The 11,404-nt window shown below is 45.3% G+C and overlaps 1 protein-coding gene across 1 annotated transcript in view; it reads left to right on the top strand.

The window, feature by feature from the left end:
- The first annotated feature begins 3,947 nt into the window (after window positions 1-3,947).
- Window positions 3,948-11,404, top strand: part of FAT4 (FAT atypical cadherin 4) — a 177,304-nt gene continuing 169,847 nt past the window's right edge. Inside the window, exons 1-2 of the mRNA XM_036997876.2 lie at window positions 3,948-4,064; window positions 4,483-9,669. Of these exons, the coding sequence (XP_036853771.2) occupies window positions 4,495-9,669 (5,175 nt within the window). The 5' untranslated portion in view covers window positions 3,948-4,064; window positions 4,483-4,494. The remainder of the gene's footprint in view (window positions 4,065-4,482; window positions 9,670-11,404) is intronic.

Raw genomic sequence — 11,404 nt, 5'->3', positions numbered from 1 at the left:
GTATGTTAACTATATTTCAATAAAAAATAAATCAGTAAAAATACATGATAACTAGATAATACATATTTTGCAAAAACATGGAAACAAAAAGATACACATTCCACTCCGTAGAATGTTTGCCTCGGGAGGTTTAGGAATGGAATTGAAGAATACTAAGGAGAGGAGGGTACGGCTGAATAAAGTGAACAAAGTGTAGCAAAGAATGAAGGGTCATGTGAAGGGAAGGGAGGATAGAGGTAGAGACATGAAAGTAGGGCAAAAACCCTAGGAAGGGAAGGGAAAAGAGGTCAAGAAATTGGAAGGGAAGGGAAAAGAGAAGAAAGGAGATAAGGAGAAGGAAGAAAGGGAAAGAGGAATACAAGGCAGACAAGGAAAGGAAGGGAGGGGAGAAGAGTGGTGGAAGAAATTTTTTTCTTAAAATAATTATGCTTTTGGTGAAAAAACAAACTAAACTTTGTTTCTTCATCCATATAATCTTATGTCTTTATTTTCTTTCATTTTACTCTTTGGGGGCATCCCTATTTTTAATCATGCATTACATATCACATTTTTTGAAACCTAGGGGGAAAAATATAATAAGGATTTCACAACTTGTCTTTCATTAAAGCCATGTTCTGTATCATACCTTAGATTAGTAGGTTGCCATTTTTTGTGTAGGTTTTATCTATAAATGAATGCATTATTTTAGTCATCATGGAAAGCTCCACTTATTCAAATATCTATACTATTGCCTAAATCATTTTTGATAATCCTCTTTCAGAATTGTTCAAAAAGTTAGTTTACATACTAAATATATACACATTTTCTGTATTACTTAATTTTGCCATATTGTTTTTTATTTAAAAATATTTGTTACACAGAATTAATACTCTCCATTCCACAAAATGAATGGTTTTCACCTGTTCCCCAAATTCAATCCATTCATAAATGATGTAAATTTAATACTACTGAGACTAAATATGAAGATTATCCCACAGGCTCTTCAAACAGCCAACAAAACAGCGAAAGTACCTAAATGTTTTCTTTCTACTCTTTCCTACCTAATCTTTGAATTATTGAATTGTAGTTCATTGACAAAAAACAACATACAGTTTTAAAAAAAACCCTCTTATTCTCTTAAAATCACGCATCATATCCTGGGTGTGTAAAAACTGTTGATTCCATTTTTATCTACAAATCTTTGTTGGTGAAATTACACCAAAATAATGGTATTTAGATTGTAACTTCTTGGCAGAGATACGAGATTTGAGAAGACTTAAAAATGTCTTTTTTATAAAGAATTCCTTCTGATGCTTTCAAGTTTTGAAGTCCTAGAAGTACAGAAATGGTGAAATTTAACTCTCTTGTGTTTCCAACTCATTTATTATATATATTGTATATATATTATATGCAGTAGAGGAATATGTAGAAGTGAATGTTCTAATCTAAACAAAAGTACTGGTGATAGGGTTTTTATTATTCAGGTTTCCACATATCAGTTTGGGTTACAAGCTGCCTAGATCAACCCACTTGAATTTGCTGTCTGCTCTATTGTTCTTAAAATATTTTTAACATTAAATAAGGAAAAGCACTAGGAGATTCCTAAAGATCTTTTTACTTTGGTATTATCCCTAGGCAAGGAGGAATTAGCCTTGTAACCAGATCCTTCTAGTGTCTGCATTTAATTTTAGGTAAGAAACCCGGAGACTAAAGACGTAAGATTTAGAGTAAACAGCAGAGGGCAGTATTTACTCATGGCTGAATTGTCTCAGGGCTCAGACAAGATTTAAATTGGAGGGGTCAGTGTGGCAGAAATGTATGACATATAACCTATATTTCCATTAAGCTTGGCTTAACTTACTTCTAAAAGGTTTCTCTTAAAGGGGAAATAATACTGACTTGATTCCTAGTCACTTATTTTTTTTCTCTTAAAAAATCGATGCATAGCCACCGCAGAAAATTAGCTACAGTAAAGAGCAGGGGAGCTAATCAGAACGCAGAACATTGCCCATGGGCATTTTTAAAATTTCATTTTATTTACTTTTATTTTTGTTACATCTATCCTTTCCCCAGACAAATACAAAACAAAATGGAACAAAACTTCATCAGGATTCTCTGGCTACAAAAATGTCTAGAGGGAAATACTCTAACAGAGATCAAAATTCCAAACTGCAACAGGAAAAGATCTCCATCTTTCCAAAGGGCTACCATTGTTATTGTTGAAGCGCTAAGGTTTGGCTACTGGCACCTGGGATCCATTTGCGAAGAGAAACAAAACAAACACCGAGTTCCCCGGGCTTTTCCTATAGGAAGTCCAAAGTGTGGTTGGTACCGAGGCCTCAGTGCCCCCCAGTCACCTGGAAGGTGGGGGAAGGGACAAGTGGGAGCAAGTTGAGGGTTTAGCTAAAATTCAGAGAACTCACTCTGTAGAGAGAGGAGGAATGGGCAGAATTTGGTTCGGATTCTGTCGGACCACTTTGTGCAGCAGTTCGTTACCCTGCCATCGAAAGAGAAGAGGGAGGAAATGGTTAAAATAAATCTGCGCTGTGCATTCCCAGACAGGCTTTGCTTAATCCTTCCTCCCTGCTCTAACAGACCCTCACCACCACCATCACCCCCGCCTGTCTTTTATTTCTCTCGACCCCCATACGCCTAAGTTATTACTATCTTAGCAAACTAACGGTCTTCCCCCAGACCCGCCACTAAAGTTATTTATCTGCAAACCTGACCCCACCCCCATCTATACTGTGGCAGCTTTTTGCTGTTACTGCTTAGACTCCGGCCAAGATTAGACCAAAACGGGGGGCGGGGGCGGGGGAATCGCGGGGGAATCACCCCTACCCTCCTTCTCAGCGCCTCCGATTCGCCGGGCTCCCACACCCGACCGCCTACGGTCCTCCGAGAGGCTGGAGTGATTAGCATCCAGAGAAGCCAGTCGGAGGCCGAACGGGTCCGAGAGTGCTCAGGGTAGGACTGCTAGGCGGGGCTGCTCCAGCTCCGGCCCAATGGGGCTGCGGCGAAGGAGGGGCAGTAGGTGACAGAACCCGGAGCCAGGGGAATGCGGGAGAACTAAAGTGCGGGGATCAATGAGTGGCGAGCAAAGTTTCTGAGTCCTGCTGCAGCTCGCGGTCTTCCCTCCCCCTCTGTTTCTGTTTCGGCGACGTGTTGTGTGTGTGTGTGTGTGTGTGTGTGTGCGCGCGCGCGCGTGCAGCGGGAAAGGGGCGGGGAGAGTGTGAGGGACCCGCCGGAGGTGGAGAGGGGCTCGCTGAGCTCCAGCCCTACTGCGGTACTACCTTCAGCCGCGCAGGCGACAAGGAGAGCGCTGACAGGCGCCGTCCCGAGCTGCGGCGGCCGCGCCGACTTCCCGCCTCCCCCGCCGGCGGTGCAGGAGGAAGAGGGACTAACCACCCCTTCCCAAACAAAAGCCTTGTGGATTACAAAGTGAAACTGACAAGGGACAATAAAAGAAAAGATAACGAGGGCAGGGCGAGGCGCACTGGAGTGGGCTTCTGACTGGGGCTGCCGAAGAACGAGTCCCCTGGCATGCTGAGGGGAGGTGACTCGGGGACCACGCGCTGCTCCAGCCCGACTCCTGCGAGGCCAAGAAGAAAGGGGAACCTGCGTTCCGTTTGGATGTACAAATAATGGGTCTGCAGGCGCCCCTGCCGAGGTAAAGAAAAAAAAAAAAGAAATGCCGAGGAGCACTGGATGTTGCCTGCGCCCAGCCTCAGGTTCGAAGCCGCAGCAGGGGAGGCGTCGGCAGCTGCGGGAGGAGAAGGGAGGGAGCTGAGCGCTCCCGGGTAGCGGAGCCCCGGACCCAAGGCCAGCGCTTGGAACGCAGCTCCGAGCTGCTCGCGCACTGACGCCGCCGCTTGGGCCCAGAGGCAACTTCTGCAGCTCGGTTGGAGAGGCGTTGCAGCCTCGTTCTTGAGGAGTGAGGACTTGAGGAAATCCCTCGTTTCCAACTTTTGGGAAAAGAATTCAATAATCTCTCGGTTCCCCATCACCTCCTCCCCTGCGCGCAGTGGTTCTTTCCACACGTCGCTACCGACGTTGGTTCTACCTCTTCAGTTTCTTCGCGGTCGGTAAGTTCTAAAGTTTCTGAAGACAAAATTGTTCGCAATGATTCCTCATACACCTTAAATACAGGCAGCCTCTCCCAACTCACATCCACCCGGGCGTAAACGCCCAGACTCTGGATTCAAACACAAAGTGAAGGGGGAAAATAAAGGAGGTTCAGGAAACTTTTCTGGGAGCTCGTCAACGCACAGGAGTACCCGCGGAATGCCCTGCGGCTTTTCGTCACGCATCTCTTTCGCACTACACGTCCAAATGGCTACCTGCAGACTTGCCCTGTTGCGACTTCCTTCTGCTGGGCTGGAGGTTCTTTGAAATAGCAGAGCTCTCAGATCCATCGGCGGCATTTTTGTTGGGGCTACTTAATCCCTGTCGCTATCATTCGTTTTGCCTCACTTCTTCCTTCTCTTTATCACACCGTTCCAGGGAGTCAGGACCATGGACTTGGCAGCCGACTGGGTTCCTGGCCGCCCGTGGCTCCCACTGCCCACTCTATCAGTATTTCGGGTCCTTCGCGTCTTTTGGCTGCTATCGTTGCTACCGGGACCGGTCCGGGTGAGCGGGGCCGAGCAGCGCCAAGTGTTCCAAGTGCTGGAGGAGCAACCTCCCGGCACTCTGGTGGGCACCATCCAGACGCGCCCTGGCTTCACCTACCGGCTCAGCGAAAGCCACGCCCTGTTTGCCATAAACAGTAGCACTGGGACCCTGTACACCACTGCCACCATAGACCGCGAGAACCTGCCCAGCGACGTGATCAACCTGGTGGTCCTTTCCAGCTCGCCCACCTACCCCACGGAGGTGCGAGTGCTGGTGCGGGACCTCAACGACAACGCCCCCGTCTTCCCGGACCCCTCGATCGTGGTCACTTTCAAGGAGGACAGTAGTAGCGGGCGCCAAGTCATCCTGGATACGGCCACCGACTCGGACATCGGCTCCAATGGTGTGGACCACCGCTCCTACCGTATTATCCAGGGCAACGGGGCGGGTCGCTTCCGCCTGGACATCACCCTGAACCCGAGCGGCGAGGGCGCGTTCCTGCACCTGGTGTCCAAGGGCGGGCTGGACCGTGAGGTCACGCCGCAGTACCAGCTGTTGGTGGAAGTGGAGGACAAGGGCGAGCCGAAGAGGCGGGGCTACCTTCAGGTAAACGTGACTGTGCAAGACATTAATGACAACCCCCCGGTTTTCGGTAGTTCCCACTACCAGGCGGGGGTGCCTGAGGACGCGGCTGTAGGCTCAAGCGTCCTCCAAGTGGCGGCGGCGGATGCGGACGAGGGCACCAACGCGGACATCCGTTATCGGCTGCAGGATGAGGGGACACCCTTTCAAATGGACCCCGAAACGGGGCTTATCACGGTGCGGGAGCCCCTGGACTTCGAGTCCCGGCGTCAGTACTCGCTTACAGTGCAGGCTATGGACCGAGGCGTGCCTTCCCTTACCGGGCGCGCGGAGGCGCTGATTCAGCTACTGGATGTCAACGACAATGACCCGGTGGTGAAATTTCGCTACTTTCCTGCCACCTCGCGCTACGCTTCCGTAGACGAGAACGCCCAAGTGGGCACTGTGGTGGCTCTGCTCACCGTGACGGACGCAGACTCTCCGGCGGCCAATGGGAACATTTCTGTGCAGATTCTTGGAGGCAATGAGCAGCGCCACTTTGAGGTGCAGAGTAGCAAAGTGCCTAACCTTAGCCTCATCAAAGTGGCCAGCGCCCTGGACCGCGAGCGCATCCCCTCCTACAACCTAACAGTTTCGGTCTCTGATAACTACGGGGCGCCCCCTGGCGCAGCAGTCCAGGCGCGCTCTTCAGTGGCAAGCCTGGTGATTTTTGTCAATGACATCAATGACCACCCTCCTGTCTTTGCACAGCAAGTGTACAGAGTGAACCTGAGTGAGGAGGCGCCCCCAGGAAGCTATGTGAGTGGAGTATCTGCCACTGATGGCGACTCTGGTCTCAATGCTAATCTGCGTTACAGTATCGTCTCTGGCAATGAGCTAGGTTGGTTCCATATCAGTGAACATAGCGGCCTGGTGACCACTGGGGCTGCTGGGGGTTTGGACCGTGAACTTGCTTCCCAGATTGTACTGAATATCAGCGCTCGGGACCAGGGGGTTCACCCCAAGTTTTCTTATGCCCAGCTTGTAGTAACTCTCCTGGATGTGAATGATGAAAAGCCAGTATTTAGTCAGCCAGAAGGGTATGATGTGTCCGTGGTTGAGAACGCTCCAACAGGGACAGAACTACTGGTGCTCAGGGCAACTGATGGGGACCTGGGTGACAATGGGACAGTGCGCTTCTCCCTACAAGAGGCTGAGACAGACCAGAGGTCCTTTCGTCTGGATCCTGTGTCTGGGAGGTTGAGCATTATCTCCTCCCTGGACAGAGAGGAGCAAGCTTTCTATTCCCTGTTGGTTCTGGCCACAGATCTGGGTTCCCCACCCCAGTCATCAATGGCTAGAATAAATGTGAGTCTCCTGGATATGAATGACAACAGCCCTGTGTTCTACCCAATACAATATTTTGCTCATATTCAGGAGAATGAGCCTGGAGGAAGCTACATCACCACAGTTTCTGCCACTGACCCAGACTTGGGTCTCAATGGAACTGTCAAATATAGTATATCAGCTGGGGACAGGTCTCGGTTTCAGGTCAATGCTCAAAATGGGGTTATTTCTACCAGAATGGCCCTAGACAGAGAAGAAAAAACAACTTACCAGTTACAGATAGTGGCTACTGATGGGGGCAATTTACAGTCCCCCAACCAGGCAATAGTAACCATCACTGTTTTGGACACTCAAGACAATCCACCTGTATTCAGCCAGGCTGCCTATAGCTTCGTGGTCTTTGAGAATGTGGCTTGGGGATATCATGTGGGTAGTGTGTCTGCATCCACCATGGATCTCAATTCCAACATCAGTTATCTCATTACCACTGGGGATCAGAAAGGTATGTTTGCTATCAACCAGGTCACTGGGCAACTTACCACAGCAAGTGTGATTGACAGAGAAGAGCAATCCTTTTATCAGCTGAAAGTAGTGGCCAGTGGGGGCACAGTGACTGGAGACACTATGGTTAACATAACAGTTAAGGATTTGAATGACAACTCTCCCCATTTCCTTCAGGCAGTAGAGAGTGTGAATGTGGTGGAGAACTGGCAGGCAGGTCACAGCATTTTTCAAGCCAAAGCTGTGGACCCTGATGAGGGTGTCAATGGCATGGTACTCTATAGCCTGAAGCAGAACCCCAAGAACCTTTTTACTATCAATGAAAAGGGTGGTAATATTAGTCTACTGGGACCCCTGGATATTCATGCTGGTTCCTACCAGATAGAGATCTTGGCCTCTGATATGGGTGTTCCACAGCTCTCCTCCAGTTTCATCTTAACAGTTTATGTCCATGATGTAAATGACAACCCCCCAGTGTTTGACCAACTTTCTTATGAGGTCACACTTTCTGAGTCAGAACCTGTGAATTCTCGATTCTTTAAAGTGCAAGCTTTGGATAAGGATTCAGGAGCAAATGGTGAAATTGCATACAGCATTGCTGAAGGAAATACGGGGGATGCTTTTGGCATATTCCCAGATGGTCAGTTGTACATAAAGAGTGAACTGGACCGTGAACTTCAAGACAGATATGTTTTGCTGATCGTTGCTTCTGACAGAGCAGTGGAACCTCTTAGTGCTACTGTGAATGTTACTGTAATTTTAGAAGATGTAAATGATAACAGACCTCTTTTTAACAGCACCAATTATACATTTTACTTTGAAGAGGAACTGAGAGCTGGGTCATTTGTGGGCAAAGTAAGTGCTATAGATAAAGACTTTGGGCCAAATGGAGAAGTTAGGTATTCTTTTGAAATGGTGCAGCCAGATTTTGAGTTGCATGCTGTTAGTGGGGAAATTACAAATACTCATCAGTTTGACAGGGAGTCTCTTATGAGGCGGAGAGGGACTGCAGTGTTTAGCTTTACTGTCATTGCAACAGATCAGGGGCTCCCTCAGCCTCTGAAGGATCAGGCCATGGTACATGTTTACATGAAAGATATAAATGATAATGCTCCCAAATTTTTAAAAGACTTTTACCAAGCTACGATATCAGAGTCAGCAGCCAATCTGACACAAGTTTTAAGAGTATCTGCCTCAGATGTTGATGAAGGAAATAATGGACTTATTCATTATTCTGTAATAAAAGGAAATGAAGAAAGACAGTTTACTGTAGACAGTACCTCTGGTCAGGTGACATTAATTGGCAAATTAGACCATGAAGCAACACCTGCCTATTCCCTTGTGATTCAAGCAGTGGATTCAGGGGCAATCTCTCTCAATTCAACCTGTACTCTAAATATTGATATTTTAGATGAAAATGACAATACCCCCTCTTTCCCTAAATCAACACTATTTGTTGATGTTTTGGAAAACATGAGAATTGGTGAACTTGTGTCCTCTGTTACTGCAACTGATTCAGACTCGGGTGACAATGCTGATTTACGTTACAGTATTACTGGGACTAACAACCATGGAACTTTTAGCATTAGCCCTAACACTGGGAGTATTTTTCTTGCCAAAAAACTGGACTTTGAAACACAGTCTTTGTACAAATTAAATATAACCGCAAAAGACCAAGGAAGGCCTCCTCGTTCATCTACGATGTCAGTGGTTATACATGTGAGGGACTTTAATGACAATCCCCCTAGCTTTCCGCCTGGGGATATTTTCAAGTCTATTGTTGAGAACATTCCCATTGGAACGTCTGTCATTGCAGTGACTGCACATGACCCTGATGCAGACATTAATGGGCAACTATCCTATACGATCATTCAACAGATGCCAAGGGGCAACCACTTTGGCATAGATGATGTCAAAGGCATTATATACACTAATGCTGAAATAGATCGGGAGTTTGCTAATCTCTTTGAGTTAACTGTAAAAGCCAATGATCAAGCTGTGCCTATAGAAACTAGGCGATATGCTTTGAAAAATGTGACCATATTGGTTACAGACCTCAATGACAATGTTCCGATGTTTATATCACAAAATGCCCTTGCTGCGGACCCTTCAGCTATGATTGGTTCTGTTCTGACAAAAATTATGGCTGCTGACCCAGATGAAGGCACTAATGGAGAGGTGGAGTATGAGATCATCAATGGGGATACAGACACCTTCATTGTGGATCGTTACAGTGGAGACTTGAGAGTCGCTTCAGCACTGGTGCCGTCACAGCTGATCTATAACCTCATAGTTTCAGCAACAGACCTTGGCCCTGAAAGGAGGAAATCAACTACTGAATTGACTGTCATTCTGCAGGGCCTTGATGGACCTGTTTTTACTCAACCCAAATATATAACTATTTTGAAGGAAGGAGAACCCATAGGTACCAATGTAATATCCATAGAAGCAGCTAGCCCCCGAGGATCTGAAGCCCCAGTGGAGTATTATATTGTTTCAGTTCGTTGTGAAGAGAAAACTGTTGGGCGTCTCTTTACTATTGGACGACAAACCGGCATCATTCAGACTGCAGCCATTCTGGACCGGGAGCAAGGAGCATGTCTTTACCTGGTGGATGTTTACGCCATAGAAAAATCAACTGCTTTTCCCAGAACACAGAGAGCAGAGGTAATGATTTTGCAGTCATTGATTATTTTTTTTGATGTGCTTTTTAGAAAGATCATTCTCTTTACATTTACTTTCTGAAATTATTTACCTTTCTTGTTTCTTAATTTTACTGACAGGCGCATATAAAAATAATCTGTCACAAAGACTAATAAAAATTACATAAAATTTGGATTTAACACTGCTCAAAACCAAACAAAAGTTTTCCTTTTATGTTTTATCTCATAGCAATCGTATGTGTAAGGCTGGGGAGAGATCTCGAGCCATTTCAGAAGCACACACAAAAATACCTATTTATCTAAGCTCAGTCACCATACTAAACACAGCATGTCTAGTAAGGAAGTCTTCTAGAAAATGGGTAATTCAGACTTAAGAAATAGCTAGTCCGCAATGAACTCTGGTAGAAGTCAGCATTGTTGCTGAGCTTTTTGCGGGGAGTGGCAGTGGAGGATGGGCTGACAGGTAACATCAGGACAGTATTAACTTTTACATCTTCAGCAGTCTTGGCAGTTTCTTTATACACAGTGACTAATTTTAATGTGCTGAGCCAAGTTTGGGGAGATTCCTGATTTCATTTGCTTTAGCATTTTAGGCACTATCTCTAATTTAGTGTAATTATTTCTCTTCCCTCTTGAACTAAAGTATGAAATGTGCTGTGAGTTATCAGAGATTAAGGATGCTTCTTGATGCAAATCTGTGTTGTTCAGTGCCAAGGTGGAGGTACATGTTGTTTTGCCTGCTAGTGGGCAAGAAATTAGCATTTCCAGCATAAGCCAGATTCTAAGCTTGGCCTTCTCTGAGGTACATTTTAAGCTACTGCCTCCATGTATCATTGGTTTGTTTTTTAATTGAACTACTTCCCATGTTGTTTGATAATCAACTAGAAATGATGTAACTTGACTCTGGAAAGCCCTTGGTTGCTATTTTCTAAGTTCTCTCTCTCCCTCCTCACTCCCCTCAAAGACACTCTGGTGTCAGTCAGCCAAAAACACAAAATTTCAAGTGTGGTTTGTGATACTTGGCAGGAACCAAGACATAATATGCTAGTGAAATTGAGGATCGTGTGTTTGTTTTCTTGCTCTCTTTTCTTTTTTGGGGAGGTGAGTGATTTTCTTCATTTAAGATGTTCATTTATTATTATTATCCTTTTTAATATCCTGTGACTTTTTCATAATAACTAGTTATACATGTTCTATGGATAGAGCAGTGTATTCTTGGTCTGAAGGACATTAGAGATATAATTCTTAATAGAGATAAAATTTTTAGAGATATAATTCTAAGTGTAATTCACTTTTATCTTATATACATAGTCCCCAAGGGACTTCTAACCCAGATATCCCCCTTTATTTAATTAGTATTTTCAAATCTTAACATGGTCTTATATATATTGAGCTATTTGGTTTAACTCAGGCTATGACTTATGTCTAATTTTATTTTGATTGGGTTTACCTCTCCCCTGAGCCCATCCCATCTCTGTCTTCCTTTAGTTTGAAAACTGAAATATGTGTTAAAGACAGGCAATTAAGCCATTTTAGACTTTACTCAAATTTGTTAAACTGTAAAACAAACTACAGCATTGGTTGCTGTTGTTTGGTTCAGAGCATTACATTTTATTAGAACAATATGGAGAATAAGAATAAATGCCCACTATTACCATAGAAGATTTATTTTGTCTTATTCTTTTCTCATTAGGTGTACAAAGATTGGCTTACTTTAAATTTATTAAGCAGTGCTATCT

The sequence above is a fragment of the Manis javanica genome, chromosome 5 (assembly GCF_040802235.1).
Source record: "Manis javanica isolate MJ-LG chromosome 5, MJ_LKY, whole genome shotgun sequence".
NCBI lineage: Eukaryota > Metazoa > Chordata > Mammalia > Pholidota > Manidae > Manis > Manis javanica.
The sequence above is the reverse complement of the archived record's forward strand: the minus strand, read 5'-3'. Positions and strand labels throughout refer to the sequence as shown.